Source organism: Lethenteron reissneri, chromosome 42 (genome assembly GCF_015708825.2).
Source record: "Lethenteron reissneri isolate LAM-NWPU_2019-01 chromosome 42, ASM1570882v1, whole genome shotgun sequence".
Classification (NCBI taxonomy): Eukaryota; Metazoa; Chordata; class Hyperoartia; order Petromyzontiformes; family Petromyzontidae; genus Lethenteron; species Lethenteron reissneri.
In genome coordinates this window covers 9,236,580-9,260,550 of record NC_083820.1, presented here as the reverse complement: position 1 = coordinate 9,260,550, position 23,971 = coordinate 9,236,580, and the positions used below count along the sequence as shown (strand labels likewise).

Genomic DNA, 23,971 nt, shown 5'->3' with positions numbered 1-23,971 from the left:
TTGCACACAGCGTTGGTGTACGGTGTTTTTTCTGCAATATTTTGCTGTTTTTTCTTGGATTTTCTGTTTGCACTTAGTCACATACTCACTTTAAGATTTTTTCGTTCATGTTTTAGTTTTTTGTTTGTTGCGGTTGCACCCGATTCAAGAGCCGAATGGCTCACAGGGCTATACCTAATAAATGAACTTGAACTTGTCATTGTAGTGCGTCTTTAATGTGGCGCTGCACTCTGATGATGTAGGAGAAACATGTATTAAAAAGTCTATTTAATTAAGTAGAACGTGTTGTCTATATTTATTTATTTAAAGTTGAGCATTTTGATGTGACGTCAAATTTCTCACCCCCCCCCCCCCCGTCGTCACACATCGTCACAAATGTCTGACCCCCCCCCAGGTGCGTGACGTCATTTATGGATGAACCCTAAGACGTTATGGCCAAATAAGATTTTCCAATAATACTTTTGGCGTGACCACGTGTGAGTTGACACTCGGGCTATGAAATCGCTCGCAACTACTAGAAAGGCAACAAAGATGCAAAAAAAAATCGAAAATCCTCTCTGCTTGTACCCGATTAGTGCTGCCATCAAACCAAATTGCAGGATAAATTCGTCCGACGTGCTGTCGCAGTTTTCCCCACTTCCAGTCGTGAGCATGCAGCGGTGGTCGGGGGTGGAGAGCGAGGCTTTGGTTAGGCGTGGGCCATGGTAAGAAAACAACAATAGTTTTAGTTTCATTCGTATATGTTCAAGTAATTTATTTACCCTTCCAACACTTTGCACTCCTATCGTGTGTTTTTATTGTGTATTTGTTGTTGGAACGTTGGTGAACAACCCCCTACAGGATATCTGTGGAAATAAAGAGCTTTATAGCTCATCGGATTCCTCCAGTTTGAATACGTTTTATCCCGATTCTGGCGACAGGGCGTGGCTATCACTTCAATGGGCGGGGCTACCAATGAAGCGGGCGGGGCTACCAATGCAGTGGGCGGAGCTACCAATAAAGTAGGCGTGGCTATCACTTCAATGGGCGGGGCTACCAACGCCGTAGGCGGAGCTACCAATAGAGTGGGCGGGGCTACCAATAAAGTAGGCGTGGCTATCACTTCAATGGGCGGGGCTACCAACGCCGTGGGCGGGGCTACCAATGGAGTGGGCGGGGCTACCAATAGAGTGGGCGGGGCTACCAATAGAGTGGGCGGAGCTACCAATGGAGTGGGCGGAGCTACCAATGGAGTGGGCGGAGCTACCAATAGAGTGGGCGGGGCTACCAATAGAGTGGGCGGGGCTATCAATAAAGTAGGCGGGGCTACCAATGCAGCGGGCGGGGTTGTCAAGGTAGTAGGCGGGGCAACTAATGACGCAGGTGGGCGGGGCTATAGTTTGAACCCCCCCCCCCACCCCTTCATCAACAACCGCCCCGAGCGCTCCCATTGGCTTAGGCCGTCTCCCAGGGCGACGCGGTGTAAACACACGCCGCCCCGCCCCCCCCACAATGCCGCGCGCCGCCCTTGCGTCTGCCTCGCTCTCGTCGTCGGCTTCAACGCAAAACAACAAGCAAATGGACTTTCTTAATTGGGCGATGAATTAAAAACAAAAGTCGGTGGCGTCGCTCCGATTTCCCAGTTGACTACTGCTAACCGCGGCGAACGCAAGGCAGGGAGAAGGAGGAGGAGGGGCTGAAGTCGGTGAGGCGAAGTTGGCCTGGGAAGGCGAGTTGGCCTGCGTTTCCGTGTCGACTTTCTGACACCACCACCACCACCCTCCTCGCGTTAGCCACGTTAGCCACGGGTAATTAGGCGAGCCGCATTAATCACTCGAGCTGCGTTGCGTTCATTAGCTGCGTTGCCGTCATCTACGCGAACGGCGTCGGTTACATTACAGAAATTGCATTCGCTTGCATCGAAAGCATCACGTACGGCATCGCCTACGTTAAAGTAGCTAGGTTGATGTGGCTACATCAACGTTACCGTCATTACTTAAAGGTAACGCCACCTTATAGCACAGCTGTATAGAGTAACGCGTAACCTGACGAAAGTAACGAGTGCTGTAACATGTAATCTGACGGGTAAATGCGAACAGTAATCTCAACAGGTAAATCCGACGGTCGTGGTGCCTGTATAAGGGCCCCAGGTGCTCGTCTCTAAGGGGCTGGTAAGTGCTGTTAGTCGCATCGCTTGACAACGGCATCTCGATACAACCATGAACACCGACATCGACTCGCACATCCTGGTGAAGTACGACATCAAGAAGCGGCTCGGCAAAGGGGTGAGTTCGGGGTTTGGGGTTGGCAGACACAAGGGGCTTGGGGACCCAAGCAGCCAGCAGTAGCTGCCTTCTTTGGCGTGGACGGTGGTGGGGCAGTTGATTAGCGACGTTTCTGTGTTCACGTGAGTGACATGGGTGGGAAAAAACCCGATTTTTCCAGCGGCAGGCATCGGGTTTTTTCTTTGATACAATTAAACCCGATTTCGTGGAATTAAATCCTGGTTTCATGAATACGAAACACTGATCCAAGGTTTTAGGCTGCTTCCTCGTCGGTGTTGTTATCGTACTCGGGACCGTGGGGCACGGGGTAGTCGTAGAATGCGGCGGGCAGGTTGGTCTTGATCAGGGGTCGGCAACCAAAATAACAAGAAGAGCCATTTCTTTCCAATTCGGTACAAAATTCAGTATTTCAAGAGCCGCAATGCATCTGAGTACATACTGTACTCATCGTCAAGAAGCAGCATGTAAAGAGCCGCATGCGGCTCCGGAGCCGTAGGTTGCCGACCCCTGGTCTTGATGAACACGAGCTCCTCCACAATCGTGGGTGACAGTGAGTTCCTTAGCTTGGAATGGATGAAGCCCATCGTTGAGAAGTTGGCGAGTGCGGTTCTGCAATTAGAACCAATTAAACCGGATTTCTCCCAATCTCAGATGATCGGGTTTAATATAAAAGACAATTAAACCCGATTGTAAAAAAACCCGACTGTGCCACCCTTGGTGAATGAGCGAGCCAGTTGGACGACTCCAGGTGAAGCCACATGGTGAATATTGTGAAATGTTGCCAGTGAATGGTCGAAGCGAGCAGTGGTGGTTTGTTCTGCGGTCATCGTGTTTGAGATTCGTGACCCGCACACGGCACTTGTGGCCTGTTCGTAATTTGTCCATTTGTGTAGGAGGCAGACACATCTGCCGTGGCTTTGACTAGACCAAGATCGAGGCCCAAAAATGGCAGCCAGGGATTAGGGAGGGGGGAGGATCACAGGATGGTGTCCAGGGGAACCAGAGGCTAGGACCAGGGCCAAGAGTGGAGACCGTGGACTTGCGAGTGATGATCTGGGACTAAGAATTGGACCCGAGATCAGTGCTGGAGATGTCTTACCTCAAAGACAGAGACTGAGAAAGGATCAGGGACTGGGAGAAATATACCAGGAAATGGAACCATTTTATGTTCACTCAAGCACGTTGTTTATAATTGATACCCACCCACGCCAGTGGCGGTCCAACAATTTGAGATGTCCATTTCGAAGAATTTAATGTGGGTATAAATTAGTGTACCCACAAAGATGCGTTTTATTTGAGTACAATGGCAACCATTCTGACTATATTTTTGTTATAGTGTGTCCACCTTTTTTTGATAAAGGGAGAAATGCTTATACGGTGGCGTCGAACGTATTCTGATTAATTTACCTTTTCATACTAGTGGGATTGGTAATGGTGCATTCTCTCGTAAAGTCACAAGAGTCATTCTGCAAAACAGTTTCTGAAGCCACAATACTGTATATATATGACTAGCTTCTTTGCCCGTCCTAGGACGGAAGCTGTAATGTTTACGAATAAATTTAGCAGAGTAGAATTGTATCTTGCGTAAATTTAATGGCAGTGAATCTTGCACGAAAGTATGTCATCAAACACTTAACTGCACGTCACTGCAGTTCACTGTAGCACTGTATTAATGGCAGTGATTATTGCACAAAACTACGTCATAAAACACCTCATTTTAATTCACAGCTCTGATACTTTATTCTCTTCTGCTTTCGGTCGCTGGGGTTGAAATTAATTGGAAAATCACTGATACATTTCTATTTTACCATAATGTAGAAGCATAAATTAGACTTATCTTTTGTTTCAAGTGCTGAATAAATAAATCCACACGTCACGTGCGTTACACACAAACATACATTATTGGCTCATTATCGTAGTAATTACCTTCATAATTATACCTCATGCATTTTTGGGATGATGTTGACGTTTTTTTTTACCGAGGTTGACTCATTTAGTTATAAGGTACCCCACCCAAAACAGTTGGGAGGATTCTCACGCGTGGCAGGAGTTTGCCTTCTTTGAATGACGATAATCAGCGCCAACTTGAGGACTAATGATCGTTTATGTATATGTATGTTGAACTTCTTTCGCACCGTACATAGCCAACTGTGGTAATCGGAGGTGCGTTTGGTGATGCATGCAGGCCTATGGGATCGTGTGGAAAGGGGTGGATCGAAAGAATGGCGATGTGGTCGCAATCAAAAAAATATTTGATGCCTTCAGAAACCAAACAGACGCCCAGGTATGTGCCAAAAAAAATTGCAAAACCCATGTTCGACATGACATCAAGCTGTGATTCAATGGAAAAAAGCCCTCAACAGATGACGTTTGTGATAACCAATGTTTAAATTGTTTTGTATCTTTTTCTTGTAACAGAGGACATTCAGAGAAATCATTTTCCTCCAGGTATGTTAACAGCGTACCATTTTCATTTCAGACATTTTGCAAAACAACTACTTTGTCTGGATTTTTAGGCCCAATTATAAAATATTTCTGTTCATTTCGACAGGAATTTGGCGATCACCCCAACATCATTAACCTGCGCAATGTGCTTCGTGCTGATAATGACAAAGACATCTACCTGGTGTTTGACTTTATGGGTGAGTGGTCAAATTTACAACGCACACATTTTAAATAAAAATGTAATCATCTTCTTGACTACTACGTAGGTTTTCAAAGTTGTCCTGCATAGTTCTGACATTCCGAACAACACGCAGTACAGCCCAAAAACGTATCAGAGAGTTAACCTGGTGAACGGTTGCAATGTGCAACATCTAACACGCACTGTGTGTGACACAGACACGGACCTCCACGCGGTGATTCGAAAGGGGAACATTCTGAAGGACGTGCATAAAGCCTACATCACGTACCAGCTGCTGAAGGCTACCAAGTACATCCACTCGGGCAACGTCATCCACCGCGACCAGAAGGCAGGCCCTCTCTTGCCACTTGTCGGGGCTCCCTTAGCCGACAGGAATAACAAGCGTGGTTAGGACCAGTAGAGTGATTCTTGATGTAAAATGATAATGAATACAATAATAGTTTACAGCTGTTTGTCAAGCCACACTGTGTTGGGCATTGAGGTTTGTTTCACCTGGTCAGTGCGGGTTTGTTAAAGGATCAGGGTGGGCAAGAGATGAAGGACCGGTTCAGATGCACTCACTTATCATGTTAGCCATTCTGCCCAAAGATTTGCCTCCCCCCCCCCCCCCCAAACATTCCTTATACAACGTAATTTACCACGATCTTAAACAACTCAGCGACTCGTTAAGACTTTGCCACATGATAGGCATTCCCAGATTAAGTTGAGTAGCTGCAGCCTCTCCATTGCGCTATGGCGGGAGACTAACTATTAAAAACGCGTGCGCTTGGTGTGTGTGCGCAGCCGTCGAACGTATTGCTGGACGGCGAGTGCTTTGTGAAGCTCTGCGACTTTGGGCTGGCGCGCTCGCTGAAGCAGATCCGCGACGAGCCAGGCGACCCGGCGCTCACCGAGTATGTGGCCACCCGCTGGTACCGCGCTCCCGAGATCCTGCTGGCGTCGCCCAGGCGAGTTGGTGCTGCTACTCCCCGTTAATCTAAGTTGTCTTGTGGTTGTTGTTGTTGATAATTGTTTTTTTACCCTTCTATCTGGCAACAAAACTGACACCTTTTTTTATAAGGAGTCATGTTTGCATAGACCACAATACCTGCAGTCATAATGCAAACAAAAAACGTAACTCTGATAATGTATGCACTGTCCTTGAAGGTGTCAGTTTTGTTGCCAGATAGAAGGGTAAAAAACAATTATCATATTTTTTACTGGCAAATGAGGTTCCAATGGTGTTGTTGTTGTTGTTTGACTTGCATTCCACTGGGATTTTTGCACAGCATTGGTGTATGGTGTTTTTTTCTGAAATATTTTGTTGTCTTTTCTTGGATTTTCTGTTTGCACTTTGTCACATATTCACTTTAAGATGTTTTCTTGTTCATGTTTTTTTTTTGTTGCGGTTGCACCCGATTCAAGAGCCGAATGGCTCACAGGGCTATACCTAATAAATTAACTTGAAATTGTATTAATATCAGGCGAGGGTGAAACCGGAATCACGTGTGGTTGCGGATATACATGGATATCCGATTGAGTGATGGGTCAGGAGTGAGCGTGGCTTCACCCACATCATCCACCTGGATTGCTGTGGCAGCCTTAATACGTGCTGACTAACAGCACTTTTCCTTTTAGCTTCTTAAAGGCTATATGGGGGATCTTTCTCTTTGTGGTGGTCCACTGGTTTGTGCACTGCTCTAGGAACCCATCAACCTGGCCTCATTCCCCATATAATTATAATAGCAATGTCAAGAAATATCTGAACAAGTCGTGCACCTCTGCTCTATTGACTCTACTTGAAATGAGTACTTGGTTTGGTGCGTTAACGTTAGCACCAAAGAGATGAAGGCATTGATTGTGTCGGTCTTCGACACTAGCGAACAGAATTTGTGCCAAACGGTCTTCCACTAGGCTTACCGGGGTATCTTTGTGTGCAGGTACACCAAAGGAGTGGACATGTGGAGTGTCGGCTGCATTGTTGGTGAAATGCTGCTGGGGAAAGCGATCTTCCCAGGCACCTCCACCCTCAACCAGATCGAAAGAATCATGAGCGTCATCCCACCGCCAAGCAAGGAGGGTGAGGGCACGTGCACCGTCTGCTGCAGACAGAGCAAACTGCTACACACACACACATATAGGGCCATCTTTTAATATTTAAACAACATGTTGATCATGTGTTGCAGATGTTCTGGCCATCAAATCAGAATACGGTGGGTCTGTGCTGGAAAAGATGGGGAGGTAAGGTTTTATTTTGCTAACTGCGTAGGTCGTAAAGTTATTGCCTTTTCACATTTCAAAAATGAACCTGTTTGTGCCAAGATAGTTTTGGCATTTCATTGAAGTTTCTGCTCACTTGTCCCGTCGGGTGCACACGACACCCTCCAATTTACGTGTACGGACCCGAAAAGGGCAGAAGTGAAATGTTGCACGAGCGGCATTCCTTGACGTGTGTGTGTGGTGCGAGCAGGCAGCGGCAGTCGCTGGAGTCTCTGCTCCCGAACGCACCCCCCAACGCCCTCGACCTGCTCAAGCGCCTGTTGGTCTTCAACCCCGAGAAGCGCCTCACGGCCGAGGAGGCTCTGAGCCACCCCTACGTAGCCCAGTGAGTCCCCTGTTTGTTGGAGGCCAAATAAGGTTTTGGGTTCGTGTGATTTACCCTACAATTTTGGACACAATTGTCCTGCAATTGCTTGCCCATGCCACTGTTGGAGGAAAGGCCTCCGCTTGAGGCAGCTCTGTAGAGACCCTGTGGGGGGTATTTGGCCTACTCTTCCACACTGGCCTGATATCTTGGAAGAGGTGGGAGTACCCATGTACATTACCCCACCATACGTCACCCGCTTATTGACTAATTGTGGTGCTGTCATCATTTATACTGCTGGGTGGACCGAACTGGGGGGGATTTGAGAAATTTGCTCCATTATTTCAACCACCTTGCCAGGTGATTGAGCTGGCGACCTCTGGAATGTAACTATGAATTACCCTTGACAGTGAAATGGAATGCGTGTAATTAAAAATGTATTCTTGCTTACGATGCCCAGGAGACAGACCAGAGCGCTGGGTGTAAGGATTTGCCCACCTCATGATTCACGGTTGCAATTTAATTATATTATTTGTTTCACGCTGTCGCGAATGTAGAGGCCTCTAGTGGCCAATGGGTTAATGCGAATCCATTATAATACATACGAATAAAAAACTTGAGCCTTATATACGTGATTTGATAAACGCAAAGCGGGGTAGGTGAGGTGGGAGGAGATATGGTGGAATGAGATATGAGGACACTGTATGTGACTTGAGAAAAAAGATCTGAGTAACCGAGCCCATGCAGTCATGAGGCTTGGGCTCAGAAGGACCAAAATTGTGAATTTCATAATCATTACATATTGATGACGGCAGCATTGCACCAAAACTGTTCATCAACACATTCTCGCGCGCAGATCTGGGGCTCGCCCTTCAACCAGAGCTGGCTAAAAGCAGGAGATACTTGTTTGTCTGGTTTTCGTATGTATTTTTCATTACAGGATTTAAACAATCATAACCCCTGTTAAACATGAAAGGGGTTCGAACAAAAAAAACAGTAATCGTCATACTCATACTGGTTGAGAAAAAAAAGGTTTGCTGGCTTCCTTGGGTGCAAGTGTGCATGTGTGATAACGTCATCCACATCCCACAGCAATGACGATGAGCGAGCTCTATAGGCCACCCTTAAATTAATGACGTTCATTTCGCCCAGATGACGGCGTTAGTTGTGTTCAATTTGACACAAAAACACATAGTGGGGGCTGGCCACCACAAAAAGGCGACCATCTCCCACCAAAGTCAAGTCCTGATCCCGTTCTAGGATCACGCCATCACTATCCTAGAATTTTACCCATATCCAGAAGAATGTTGGCGAACAGTGGCACAACGCAGACGTCCAGAATAAATGCCTCGATTTGAGACTGAAAGAACGTACCTCCTGACTTTGATATTCCTACAAGACACTAGCTTCCCATCATCTGCATTAGTACATCAACAAGCCGATATGCACATCTTTACAAAGGAAACATTGAAGGCAAGCCACAGTGTGATCGTGGCCATGCAATCCAAACGATAGTAAAACCGCTGTAGCCTGTGCTCCTTAAAGTTCAATTTCAAGTTCATTTATTAGGTATAGCCCTGTGAGCCATTCGGATCTTGAATCGGGTGCAATCTCAAAAAACTAAAAACAAAAACATGAACAAGAAAACATCTTAAAGTGACTATGTGACTAAGTGCAAACGGAAAATACAAGAAAAGACAGCAAAATATTGCAGAAAAAGCACCGTACACCAACACTATGTGCAAAAATCCCAGTGGGGTGCAAGTCAAACAACAACAACCACAAGAAAACCTAGATTAAGGCCATCAGTCTAACTCCGTACTACAACAAACAAACATGGCCAAACCAAAAAACAGAGGCGGAAGAGCAAAACTACACGAACGCTGTACTTACAGAGCTCGACATTAGCACCTAGCCCGTGAACGGAATAGCCCAACCTTGAGAACAACACCACGTTTACATGTTCGTCTTAACGGGGTTGTTTCCATAGTCCTGCCGTAATCCATATTGTGTTGGCTGCCACCACAGGTTCCACAACCCGCAAACGGAGTTGGCGGTAGACTATGACGTGGTGCCACCCGTGGACGACGACACGCGGCTCTCCGTGGCCGAGTATCGCAACAAACTTTACGAGGTGGGGAGCGGTCGCGAGGTGGCCGGTGGCTGCTGGTGAAGCGGTGCAAGGGCAGTTGACTGACCGTCCTCGTGGCTTGGTGAAATTGTCTTAATTCAGGGTCATGAATTCATTAAAAAATATATATCAATTGTGGTGCACACTGTTGCATCTGGCTACAGGAGTAATGTGAATAATGATGATTTCGATTTAAGGCTTTCGTGACTGCAGGGATTCATCTTCTTGGTTCTTTCGGTAAAGTCACGTAGAAGGGAAATAATAAAATAATAAATAATAAAAATAAAACATAATAAAATACAATTCTCACGACGTGTCGGAAAGACGCTGACCTGTTCTTCACCTGAGGATGGCTGCTTGCGTTGTGGCCGAAACGTCGTGAGAATTGTATTTTATTATGTTTTATTTTTATTATTTTATTATTTCCCTTCTACGTGACTTTACCGAAAGAACCAAGAAGATTATTGTTTTTTCATATAGTGCCCTCCTATACACGCCAGGCCATCTCAGAGCGCTTGATATGGCAACTCAACACATTTGAAAGGGCACCCGCAATGGCAGCTGTCCCTTTAGGCACAGGATGACTCAGCACCTGAGTCAACTTGCAATCTGGAATTTGTCTGATAATAGCGGGCGACGATTCCTGCGATGTATAATCCCAATAGAGCAATTAAATTTGAGATTTAAATTTCCTAGAACGATCTGCATACAAGGTATACTGAAATATAATGATCGATTCTCACACGCAATTCTATGAACTTGTCGTCTGCCTAAGAATAGATTTAAATGATGAGATGACACAGTGTCAAATGCCTACTGATGAAGACAGTGATAGAAAGAGAGGAGTTGTTTATGCCTATCATTAAAGCAATGTTTCCAGGTTGGAGATTACATTACCATTAGTGCGAAACTATGCATTGTATTCATATAAGCAGTCACGTTGTTATTACAGCACATTGCATGACCAACCTAGCAACCACAGAGTTCGATTCACAGCCATATCTGAACCGATCCTGGCCCTTCAATGAGTACCTCGTGTGTTTTTATAAACATCAGCGTTGTGGTGACAAAGGCGACACAGCACGTTGCTGACCATATCAACCCACTATTGTGCTGTGCCGACTTTGATAGGTGCTTGCTAACAGCACTTGCCTCGGCAGTCTATATAACTAAGGCGCGTGTGGGCGGGGTTCTTTGTCTTCATGTTCATATGCTGCCAGACCACACGTCAATTCCTCAGCACGTTTGCTCTGTTCCTAGTTGATCCTGGAGAGGAAGATGGATGTGCGTAAACATCGCAAGGAGAGTGGCCGGAGCGCACATGGCAAGCCGCAACGTTCCTTCGACAGCGATTCGGGGGAGCGGGACCTAGCGCAGCGTTCCCAGCCCGCGGCCGGTAAACCTTCTACTCCCTCCCAGCATGCCGCGCACAGGCATCCGACCAACCCCACCGAGGCGTCGGAACCTCACACCAACGCCCAACAAGAGGAGCTCCAACCTGCAGCTTCTCAGCGTGCGCTGGGGCAACCCGCAGCTTCCCAGGATGCACAGAAGCAGCAACACGTTACTTTCCACGATGCACAGAAGCCACCGGTAGCTTCCCAGGACGCACAGAAGCAGCAACACGCTGCTTTCCACGATGCGCAGAAGCAACCGGCAGCTTCCCAGGATGACCAGAAGCAACCGGCAGCTTCCCAGGATGCCCAGAAGCAGCACGCGGCCGTGGGTCACCAGGTGTCGTCACGCGGTGCCCCTGGGCTGGGGGTCTCTGGCAGTTTCCCTCTGGCAAGCCCCAAGGGGAAGGCATCAGTGAACCCCATCACCCACGCCGCGGATCAGGGTGAGGCCGCCACCACGTCTGGACTTCCGTCTGCTCCGTTTCGGTCTCAGATATTAATGATACGTGAAGACACTGTGCCGCGTTGAATGGGCCAGAGGTATGCGTTGTTGCGTTTTATGTGTACACAGGATGATCCATTTCTAGATACCACACCAATTTTTAATGACCCTCTTACCATCTTCTAAACAGGTGACAGAATACCGGGAAGCAGTGGCTCTATTTATTAGAGGAGAGAGTTCAAATGTGCGACAATTGTATTGAAATTGTTCAGACACATTTGTTTTTTACATCACAATTCTTGAGCACAAACCCAAAAGGCCAGAAATCCAAGCTGCCAGCAACAAACAGCACTATTAAATGTGTAGGTTTATTGAATTTAACAAGGTTATTGAGAACTTGGCAAAGTAGACGATATTAGAGAGGGGATTTAAGCAGTGCATTGGAAGAAGCAAAAAAATTAGTAATTTGATCTGCAGTGTTGTGAATGTACACAGTGTGGATGAGCCTTCAACATTGGTTGGAGAATCAATGAGTGAAGTTCACGGGAACAGTAACCATGGTAGCAGTGATAGAAGAGTGATACGGAGGTGACTGATCACCAGTGAGTAGGGGTGGCTTTGAAACAAATGTTGTTTTCTCTCAAATTTTTCCCTATTATTTTCATGCGGTATCTGTACATCGATACTATGGGTGTACGTATAAACACAATTTCTTCGCCTAATTCTCACATGTTTAAGAAACCGTCTTTTCACCTTTTTTGTTTTTAGACGTGGAACACAACGCAGGTCACAAGGTTTCCCAGAACGCCAATCTCATTGGCGAAGAACACGGCAAAGCGGGCCGACCGGCCAATCAGGGACCGGCGGTTCGGCAAACTACAAACCCACAGTCAGCGAATTATGTGAGCGCATCCCAGACACCCGTAACTGCAGCATTATCAGCAGCAGCAGAACGCATAACCAACATTATAGCCACACGCGCAATTAATTTGCCTTTCAACCGAGTCACCCGGTATGCGCCTAAGCTTGTGAGACCTTGACAGATGAGCAGAATTTGAGCCTGCATGGGTGACCGTGATTGCATGCCCAGGTATTATAGGCTCCAGACCGTCATGCATGACCAGGTGTCATAGGCTCCAGACGGTAGGACTGTGTGGTGAACAGCAGAAGGCAGTGTGGCAAAATCAATTGCACTGTACTTCTATGCTCCCGCATCTATGCTTCCTGCTTTTACCATCCTGCACTGACCAGCGTGAAGCGTAGTCAACTAACTCCCACGACCCCGCACGGCATGGGAAGTAAATGACTCCTAATCTACTATCATTGAATACTTGTATACAACGTACTGTGATCTTTGCTGCACTCTAGCGGCGGGCCCCTTTCTTCGTGCTTCTGCAGTGCCCAAGGGCTTTCTCGGCGTTTTTCGCAGAGCCACAGGAATCACCCGCGACTCTCAAGAAATGTGTCTCGAGCGTCCGGCACCTCTCTCACGTTCCCGTGCGCGTTCTACGCAGGTAGCGCCGCTGGCCGCGAAGGAGGAACGAGGGGCCAAGTCGGCGCCCGCGTGCCGTGAGAAGAGCCTGGCGCAGCAGCACCGTGCCAACGCCGGGAACCGCATGCTGATGCGCGAGGAGGCGCGCGAGCTGGACCTGGGAATGTCGGTCAGCGGCGCGCCCCTCGTGAGTCTCTTCCCTCGCGTGAGGCCGGCCGACCCGCGTGCATAAGTGCGTGCTCGTGTCTCAGTCTCAATTTGCCACACGTGGAGACGACACTTTAGCCACCCTCACCGCCACTCGCGAGTAAACGTTCATCGTATGACGAACCGATACGTTCGTATAGCTCCCCGATGCGTTTTCCAGTCGTACCCCGTGTTGTTCAACATGCTAAAAGCTTCATGAACTTAACATTAAACCCGAAAAAAACACACAGCTCTACAGCACAAGTTGCTAAAATCCAGCATTGTAGTTTTCAATTCTCAAAGCTGAAATTTAGCTAAATTAAATAAACAATATTTAACGTGATGGGATTTTTGTGCAGTCACTTGTGATTGGGTTGAACACCATCAACTGACTTGAGAAGCCAGTTTTTTGACAGGCGGCTGCCCGAATTCAAAATTCAAACCCAGGATTTCAATGTTGTCCACTAAGTGTGCTATCTGGCCACCTCTGATTAATATTGATTCTTAACATCGCAATACTTGTGTAATGTGTGTCTGACGAGGCACACACTGGGATAGGAGGCACCACACTTTATTCACTTAACAGTAACAGCTACAACAAGGCTATTCTACACCTCAACGAGAGATAGGGAGGATTCTTCATGCCCGGAGCCTCAACCCTCTCAGCTCCCGCTTCCAACGGCGTGACCATCCACCATCCGAGCCCCACACTCACTGACTCACACTGTCCCAAGGCATCGCCTCTTCCCTTTTCCTTCCCCGAGCGTGGCCCCACCCCGGCTCTTGCCACGTCAATTCCCCTGACTCTCCCGATGGCACCCGAGCCAACGTGACAGGCCCCTCGAGTCCCCATCGGCAGGCAAGTGCAGGTAAGGGAGCTCGTCTCCTCACAATAGTCACACCCCAGGGACGCCATTTACGTCCCTACACTTGCATTGAATCGCGTGTAGAGAGAGTGCATCATACCATATCGGAGAAGAGATCACAGAAAAGATATCACTTCCATTTAAGTGACCTCTTATCCACACTAGGGGGTATTTATACTCTTCCACACAACCATATAAATATTCATCGCATGGCAGTCAAACCAATATTTACATTTTCCGAATAGGTATTTGGCCAACTCAAGTGATAAACCAGATGTAATCACAAAAATGTTGATGCAGTGATTGGCAACCGGTCTGGGATCATGAACTCGCTTATACTCGAGAACCCGCTTTTAACCGGGGGCTGCTTACTCGATTCAAACTCAGGACCTGCGCTTGTAGAATTGCTGGCCGGGTGGAGACGCTGGCCAGGACCACCGCGTGTGGTTTGGGCAAGCGGCCCCGTGTTCTTCTGACACACGCACGTGGAAAGGAGTGCCGGCGCACGTTAGAGGGCAGGCGCGGCACGCCGTGTGCCACGTCATAAAAATGTAGTCACCGTCACATTCTCCACCCCTCAACCCTGCGCCAACCGCCCCCACCCCTCCCCATCGCAACCGCCCCTGGCCTGCACGGTTTCGCGAGTGTTTTGGTCACATGCTTATTTTTAACACCGGGTGAAACAAGAACGATGCAATAATGCATGACGCGTGGCCCACACCCACCGACAATTATGCGGTGGCATCTTTCCTATGCGGCACGGTAACGCAACTCTGTTACGCAGGCACGCTCAAGGGCATCCCGTGCCTTTGTTCTGTGTAGAAGGTGTATAGGTAAAGATGCGGCCCTGAAATGTCATGCTCACGCCATTGCAGGCGGTAGGCCCTCCCCACCATGAAAAGGGAGGGCAAGGGAGCCTCATCTAGAGGGTATTTGGCCTAATCTACCACACTGGCTGAAAGAAGCCGGGGTTTCCACACTTTACCGATCGAATGTGATTGTGGCAATTTTTTTTGCTGGGTGGACAGAGGCGTTTGGGGGTTGGGGGGGGCTGCGGTATGTTAAGAAACTTGGACCATTGTTTTCACTTCTGCAGTGCGAGAACACCACGGCGGCTCCCTTTCTACATGCGGGGAATTTTAATGCTCGTGCCGTTTCGTAACATTTAACATTTCAGTCTGGTTGTACGTACATGTCACAGCTGTCTTGTCAACCCACTGCTGGATGGTGGCCGCCCCACAACGCATGTGGGCTGACGGGGGTTTTTATTTTTACTCTTCTTCACCACGCTGGTCAATGCCAGCTTGGTAAAGGTGGGGAGCGTAGCAGTACAGTAAGAATGTATTTTTTGCTGCAATACCATCTCCTGCTCGCCGCCACGTAGTCCCCGCAGCAGCCTATAGCAACTGGATTGAGTGTTGTGGCGGCGGTTGCTGGAATCCGTGCAATAAACCGATTGGGAGATATTTCATAATCGAATTTCCGAGCACACCCTCACCCTCTCCACGCTGACGCATGTTGATCATCTGATAAAGCCTGCTTCTGGGTGCATCCAAAGGACGGAGGCAAGGTGGTGTAGCCCGCTGCGATGCCGCTGGGGTTGCCACCCATCTCGGTTTTTCCGGGATCGTCCTCGGTTTCAGGTAGATGCCATCCTGGGAAATCTTCAAGTCTTCCCGGGGCAGAAAAGTCTCGGTATTTTATCAGTTGTGCGATACACCAGTTATATGCACATCTATTTAAGGAAGCCTGGTCAGGTGACGCAGTTTTAAATTAAACTTATTAATCTAATTTACAAATTTGGTTGCCAGATTCGTTCTTTATTTTGAGCTGTAGCGATGATAATTGTCGCACTAAACGCCTGTGCACATGAGAATTCATTTGTTTGGCTGTCGGGTGGTTGAGGCTTCGGAAGACAGATTTTGTCAGATCACTCTGTGGCCTTACCCACAAATGACTTGTACTGCATGTAGTTCTCCCTCCTTCCTCCATTGCAAGAATCCTCTTCTGATGATACGTCCTGCTTTTCTACACCTCCAGGTGGTAACAATCCTACACGCTGCATGTCCAAACCCACTTTCAGACGTTTTGCTGTGATTATCGTTGTCTCCCGTGTGCCCACCTGCCGGCTCTCATTCCGACTTTTCTCCCCGACCGCTCGTGGCAGAACCAGCGTGGACAGTCGGCGAGCCGAGACACTCGTGCCGCGGGAACGAGGTTCAGCCGGAAGGTGTTCGAAGGAGCCAAAAACGTGGGCGCGGCGGGGGACCCCAAGGCGGCCATGGGAAGCTACTCGCAGTCATACGGCACCATCAACCAGAGCAGCCTGCAAAGCCTCAAGAACCTCAAAATATGATGGGGGGCGGTGGGGGGATTGTTACCACCAAGACGCAGCGGTAGCACAGTGGGTCCCCCCCAACTTTTGGCAAACAAAAAGTGTGACCTCTATAAGGTGGCCAGTGGTCCTGATTTTCCCCAGGAATCGTCATCTTTTTGCAAAGTAACTGCTGTCCTGTGGAAATTAACAGGTTTTGTCAGCTGTGTAATAATACGCCACTCAAGACGATGCATTCACTCGTTCTCCTATCTGGGATATTTGTTCTTCTTCCTCACATGATGTTGTCCTAGTGTTTTTTTGTACCTCAGGAGGTAGCAAACCCTAGCGAAGAGTGGTCTGTGAAGGGGGAGCGAGAGAGGGCTTGTGCGGTCCATCGCAGTGCAGGCTGCAACGTGCATCTACACACCCAGGGATTTCCTCCCCTGCGAGAAGGCTCACAGCAATAGGTGTGTGTGCGTGTCAATGAAAGGGACATTTTTAACTATCTATATTATATATGCAAACTTTGTACTTTGTGGATTGGTTTACTGTGGTGCCTTATGTTATGCTCGAATCGTAAACGGCCTTTTTGTAAATATCTATCGCGTCAATGTTTGCGCAGCAATGTGCATGTAACCCACACGTGTGAACGGCGCGTCCGTGGGGAGGTGGTGATCACTAAAGCATTAATGAGGGAAAGCGGTGAACATTTATCACTCCTCGGAGCACCAATGCGGCCTCACTAGGATGTGGCAGCTCGCAAGCGTGACTGACGGCTTTCCCGGCAGTATAGCCACGGCGTTGTAACATGACCACGCACGCTTGCCCCGTGCTTTCGTGCCTTATTCATTCAGCGCAGTGCTTGGCAACGCCGCTATTATTACCACCACCGTGGCTGTCATAGTCACCGCTGTCGCCGTCGTAACCGTATCCACCCAAGCCGGTGTTTATTGCAATGCCATTTATTTTTTAATCTCTGCAACAGGTTCCGCTACAAATGTAAAGTTTTCTCGACGTGCGTCACATTTATAACGTGTAAATTGGCCCCGTTACATAACCACTGTAACTCGTGCACAATCAAAACATTTCTGTCGTTCCTTTTGAATACGCACAGAGAGGGAGCGAGAGAGAGAATCTCACTACAGCTGCACTTTGCAACCTAATTATTTAATGGGTGTATGTATACTTGGTAAAACGAAAGTTTATGTTTTAAAAGGGTGATCATAACAAAGGGCTTTCCTAAATTCCCGCGAGCAAGTGTCACGTCTTTTGTAAATAAGCCGTGGCGCTCTTTTTCATGTTAGAGAGTTTGTGCGTTTTTTATTTGAGTGTGAAGTATTTGCCATTATTATTAATGAGATGCTGACGTTATGGATGCAAAATTATTTGGGTAAAGATGTTGTTTTTCTTGTTGTCCGTTGTTTACAACCCTTTTTGTTCTGCAATAAAAAGCTCACCAGAGTACCTCCGTTAAAGTCACCCTCTGTGCTTCGCTCGAGTGTGCTGTAGTGGGCAGTGCTGTGCAGCTGCTGTGTTTGCAGACTCAGGAGTCGTACGCGTTCACGTTTCATCCGGCGGATGCGGTCGCAGCGACATAGTGTGCATGTGTGTGTATGTGTGTATGTTGAACTTCTTTTGCACCTTCTTGGTTCTTTCGGTAAAGTCACGTAGAAGGGAAATAATAAAATAATAATTAAACATAAAATACAATTCTCACGACGTTTCGGCCACAACGCAAGCAACCGTCCTCAGGTGAAGAACAGGTCTGAGGACGGCTGCTTGTGTTGTGGCCGAAACGTCGTGAGAATTGTATTTTATTATGTTTTATTTTTATTATTTTATTATTTCCCTTCTACGTGACTTTACCAAAAGAACCAAGAAGATGAATCCCTGCAGTCATGAAAGCTTTAAATCGACATTTATTTTGCACCGTTCGTCGCCAACCGTGCTAACCGGAGGTACGGGGGAAGGACAACAAACTAAACAAAAAAATAAGTTTTAAAGAAGTTACTTTTCAATACACATTTTCAAAAGTGCATAGCTCCAGTGGCTTCCTAATATTGGAAGAACGAGTGTTCTAGACGTTCCGCAGCAGCGCATCAGAAAGCAAGTGACGTGGTGACGTCTTTGTGTAATGTTTTGCAATCCGGAGGTTCGCCTGTTCAAATCGATCACCTGGTGCTGGAGTTGAAAATTAAGTTTCTTAAATCCCTCCACCCCCCTACCTCTTGTACAGCCAGCGGTGTAACTGGGCAATACCACATTTAGTCGATCGGCAGATCACGTGTCGTGGGGTACGGTGTTGGTCCCCCGTGACCTCTTCCAGAACGCCTCGTCAGCGTGGAAGGTTCGGCCAAATGCGTTCTTAGAGGGGTGGTCTTTCAGCTCCATCTCGTTGGAGGCCTCTTTTCGCCAGCCGTAGCGCGGGCGAGTAATTGCAGGGCTGCGCATTCATGTTTAATTGTACTTTGCGCGTGAACACCCCCCCCCTCTTCCCTTGCTTGGCACACCGCTGCGCCATCAGTGGTAGGCAGCTGTTGTGTCAACAATTTTCTACCACCTTGGTACACATTGCAACTTGAAACTTTTTGTCATCACGCTTTGTGACTGCAATATGAGCAGCGTTTCTAAATCCTCCCGGCACCCCCACGGGTATTCCTCAGATTGCGTGTTATAAAGCCCCACACATCCCATTGGACGTGACCGGCCCTCCCTACAGTCAGCCAAACTTGTTCCTAACACATTTGGAAAAACCACGTAATGTTTTCAGGGAAACCAGAAATGCAATAAAGACAATTACAGTTTTCAAAGTACACCAACCACCACACTGCGGGTCAAAACATTTCTCCCTCTGCCTCTTCCCTAGCGCTGCACAACTTTGAAATGTTCCATCGCCCTCTTTCCCAAAATTCGTTGATACTTTTGCTCAATTCCAATGAGCGTAAACACTTTTATCAATGATAACCTTCAACTTGGACCTTTGGGTGTGTGCTCAGCGACCGTGATTGAAACAACACTCTACCCCCACCTTCCCCACTTTTGGACTATCTTGAAGTTCTTCACCCTGGAATGCGACCCCCGACAGCCGCCCGAGATGCACCTTGCATCTTGGCCAAACATCCTGGCAAATATTGAAATGGCTCTGATTAGCGAATGGAATTTACTGCGCGGATGACTGGCGCGCTAACCGAATTCACGTTTCAAAATTCGCGGACGTTCGTATCCTGCCCAACGACTCACTTGTAGAGAACATCGTGATAAACGGTCCGGGCCCGGTCCTGTATCAGCGTCGCGCTGATAACGCCAATTAGCACGGCGCGTACCGCTTGCGCGGTCGTGCGGCATTCCGCGCGACATAATTCGCTGTCACTCATCGCCTCGCAATCTCACGGCTGCGGCAGCCGCCTTAGGGGGTGAACGAGCGGAGGAGGTGTGGGGGGGGGAGGTGCCCGGGCTGCCGACGGAGTCAAGGGGAACCCCGGGCGGCGCGTTCCTTCTACGACGTGCCCGACTCGTAACGTCAGTGTCGCGCTGCGTGCCGACCTGCCCACCTACCTCATCCCCCACGCGAGTGACACCCAGGGCGTGCCTTACATTTCTCGCGAAATATATTTAGATTTTTTTTTTGGCGTGTGTGTCTTCCCAGGGGGGGTCCGCTGGCAAGACGCGGCGTGGTCGGCACGTGCCCAGCACACCCACGAGCACGCGGCTGATGTCGCCTTCGTGCGGTGGATTTATTTCAGACGGAGTTGTCTGGTGGGGTGAGTTACGGAAAAAATTAACCCGTAAAAACAAAGTTTTTCACTATAAATCCTTTATATGCGTGGCATCGGGGCGGCTAGAGTCCTCTCGTCCTCTGGCTTGAGATGGCTGCCACCTATGGTCAGATGATTGTCTGCCACCATTAAGCAATTGGTAGTTAAATATTTTAAAAAATGTTTCCCTAAACAGTGTAAAATTTGGGAATTTTTTTTCACGATAATTAATTGTCACGCACAACGAGTCTGTGTGCAAAATGTCAGCTCGATTGGATCACGGGAAGTGGGTTAAAAAACGACCGAAAGATTTGCACGGTCGTAAGCAAGCACGCAAGCAAGCAAGCAAGTGAACTTAATATAAAGGATTTAAAAATAATCTCCACCCCCCCCCCCACCCCCTCCGGAAGGGGGTGGGGGGGGGGGGGTTTAAGTGCTTAACCGAACTCTTAACTGCACTTCAACTTCCTTAACTGATCTTAACCGACAGTCCGCTGATCACACTCCTGGGATGTGTGTTGAACTTCTTTCGCGCCGTACGTCGCCAACCGTGCTAATCTGAGGTGCGTGGAAAGGACAGTAAACTCAACACAGCGAGCAATTCTAAAGAAATGAGTTTTCAATCTCGAGGATTTAAAAGCGCATAGCTCCAGTGGCTTCCTAATATCGGAAGGCAGAGCGTTCCAGACGGACGCAGACGCGCAAAACACAACCACGAGCTGCAGGGCCAGGGCTCTATCCACTCAATGGTGCTGTTGGTATTCACATTGATCATCGTGGGTCGGGAAGTCTCACTTCTGTAGTTCCCTGTCGTGTAGCCCCTCAATTCCCTTACTTATAAGGATGGTATACCACTACACGAGGACATTTGCTGTTCGCATAGAGGCCATGATTTCACGGGCAGAGCCGGCACAATTTTCCCGGGGCAATTTAATCGCGCTATGAAGACGAATCGTTATCCTCGGCCGAGCCTTGCAAGTGTCGCCGAGTACCGATCTCCAAGCCATCGAAGGCACCGTCCTCTCAAGATGCGTTTCGTCTTTGTTGTGGCCTTTTTGCACTCATAATGTAGTCACTACACCACTGACAATGTAGTCACTACACCACTGATAATGTAGTCACTACACCACTGGTAGTGTAGTCACTACACCACTGGTAGTGTAGTCACTACACCACTGGTAGTGTAGTCACTACACCACTGGTAGTGTAGTCACTACACCACTGATAGTGTAGTCACTACACCACTGATAATGTAGTCACCACACCACTGGCGTAACGGGGGCTTCATGGCCTACGCGTCCCTGGTGGCGACAGGGATGACCTCTCTCCCTCGCCACTTCCACTGGGCCCTGCGGGGTGGCGTTGAAAAGTCCCGTCCCCGTCCTCGAGCGACGCGGTCAAACTACTGCAGCTTCCCAGCAAACACGCCAACGTTCTCTCAACGTTGTCTCAACGTTGGCGTGTGGTTAGAAGCTTTGACCCAACGTTGCACGTTTGCTGGCCACCTTCTCGCTGCTACTGCAACAGCAGTAGCTCGTATACCCCCATCTCTTGTTGGCGCAAAGCAATTGCTCGTCAATAATAAATGGACGGGTATATCGAATTCACGTGCAAATCGGTAGAGCTGTTGATGTTTCACACACATACGCATGACGCTGCTGTTGCTGTTGTTGTTTGTGATGTTTGGTATCTCCAACCGTACAACGATAAGTCGTTTTTTTACCCTCTTTATCTAATCAATGTGTACCGTTGCACTGTCATCCAGGTCTGGATGGGAAAAAAGAGAGACTCAGTCTCAACGAAGTCTTACTTGGGTTGTAAAATAAATGCTATATATACTGTATAGGAGGGAGCGGTGGTGCAGTGGTGAGCACACTGCGCTGCGAATCCAGTTACCAGACTTCGGTTCCCGGCCACCCACCCACTGTCATCTCACTACCCCGCACGAACCATCGTGGTGAAGTATGGTCAAACAACTCCCAGGACTGTCACAGCGTGGAAGAGACATTCAACATTGGACTGACAACGGCCTGCAATTTATTGTTCTTCGAAAAGTGTGTCTCTATCTAATCAGGCGCACACATCCGACACTCTTATTAAGATGCCCAGTCAGTAATGAGGTAGCAATGCCCACACTTTAGCCCACCACACACAGCCTGTACGCAGTGCCGGATGAAGCTAGTGCGGGGCCTGCAGCATATGTTATAAAGATGCCCTAAATGAAAAAAAAATAGAAATATTATAAACAGATACATTTTTTACTTTCATAGTAAAGTAATTGTATTTTTTTACTTGCTATACAGCCAGATAATTACGACAAATCGCTAACCTTAAACACCCAATCGCTCATAAAAGTTGAAGGCAGTCTAGTACTATAGTAATAGAGCAAGTGCAGAATCACTGAGCCGAAATTGAAAGCTTCAAAACATTTAGCGCGGGGCCCTTGAAAGTGCGGGGCCCGTAGCTGCTACATATGTAGTAGCGACTACATATGTAGTAGCGACTACATGTGTAGTAGCTACTTTTGCTACTAGGATCATCCGGCACTGCCCTGTACGTATTATGTATGTTGAACTGCCAACTGTGCTAATCGGAGGTGCCTGCTGGGCGATTAACCCAGGGTTCGGCAACCGAAGTAACAAGAAGGGCCATTTTTTTGGTTCGAATTGGCGACACGCAATTCTATATGTCAAGAGCCGCAATGCACTGCGCGTGGTGAACACGAGACGGCCCCGTCCTTAATCAATCACGTGCCACGAAGCGGTCCCGAGAGAGCCGCGGCTTGTCGACCCCTGGGGCTGACCCCACTTACAAAGCTGGGTGGTTACAGAGGCAGACGTTGGCGATGAAGTCAACTGCCGCATCGGGAAATCGAATCGAAACCGAAACCAGCGACCCCTCGAGCGTGCTCAGCACATTGTACGCCGCTCGTGACAGCTCCCCCCACCCCCCCACGAGGTGCAGCCAATTCACACGGAGGAGCGGCGGTACGAATTCACGATGTGTGTGTGTGTTGTCTCTCTCTCTCTCTGCTTGTGTGTCTGTCTGTGTGTCTCCGTGTCTACCTGATGACGGGTTGCTTGTGTTGCAATCGAAACGTCGTACACTATTATTTCTCTATTTAAGGCCTCGACACAGAGGCATTGGGTCTCTGTGTGTAATGTATTTTCTCTCCACGTGACTTTGCCGAAAGAACCAAAGGGTAATTCCTGCAGTCACGAAAACTTCAAATCAAGTTTGAGTTCACGATGTTTCGTCTCGCACCCGGCCAAACGGTATCATCGCGGGGGGTGGCCGATCGCGTCGCAATCCTGCGCCCCCCCCCCCCCCCCCTACGTAAGAATGCTGACGAGCCTATTCCTGCCCGTTGATGGGGCTGGGCTCGCACTTTAGACTGCGGGCGACGCGGAATGTCACGGAGCACGGGGCATCTCGCGCGCGCGCCCTGCCCGCAGGAGAAGGTGACCGACCCATTGCGTGACCCACCGTGACCTCGTGTGCGTGTGTGGTGGGGAGTTTTGTTTTTTATTATAAGCCCACCCCGTCGAATTTTCACCGACACCGTGGAGCTGTTCGTGTTTCGAGGGGGGCGATGGGCCATGCCGAGGCTTCACTTTCCCGTGAGCTGAGAGAATCAACTCTCACTCGTGGCTTAGGTTTAACCCAGGGAATCGTCTGTGCTGGAGGATTCAGCAAAATTGGTTGCAGCGGCGAGGCTCCAGAGCTCAAGTCAATGAGTTAAAATCCCAGCCAGGGTTGAATAATCATCCCCATTATCACTATCATGGTCGTCATCCCCACCATCATCCCATCACCTATCCATGGTCCTTAAAATTAGCAGCACTTGGCCATCGGGAGAAAAAAAAACGATCATCACGTAGGGCGCGTGCATCTCTCGCTTGAGAAAAAAATAA

At 48.4% G+C, this 23,971-nt stretch overlaps 1 protein-coding gene across 3 annotated transcripts; it reads left to right on the top strand.

The window, feature by feature from the left end:
* Nucleotides 1-1,472: 1,472 nt before the first annotated feature.
* Nucleotides 1,473-17,771, top strand: LOC133352865 (extracellular signal-regulated kinase 2-like). Of its 3 annotated transcripts, none has more exons than XM_061568843.1 (14): nucleotides 1,473-2,264; nucleotides 4,450-4,548; nucleotides 4,683-4,712; nucleotides 4,816-4,906; nucleotides 5,106-5,236; nucleotides 5,692-5,855; nucleotides 6,828-6,967; nucleotides 7,074-7,128; nucleotides 7,358-7,492; nucleotides 9,500-9,605; nucleotides 10,863-10,998; nucleotides 12,210-12,343; nucleotides 12,956-13,120; nucleotides 16,153-17,771. In XM_061568843.1, exons 1-14 carry the CDS (start codon nucleotides 2,199-2,201, stop codon nucleotides 16,339-16,341), a joined length of 1,641 nt encoding a protein of 546 aa, XP_061424827.1. In that variant the 5' UTR covers nucleotides 1,473-2,198; the 3' UTR covers nucleotides 16,342-17,771. The 3 variants fall into 3 exon arrangements, with proteins under 3 accessions (XP_061424827.1, XP_061424826.1, XP_061424825.1); XM_061568842.1 differs by having other exon boundaries at nucleotides 10,863-11,442; nucleotides 16,159-17,771; XM_061568841.1 differs by having other exon boundaries at nucleotides 10,863-11,442.
* Nucleotides 17,772-23,971: the final 6,200 nt, after the last annotated feature.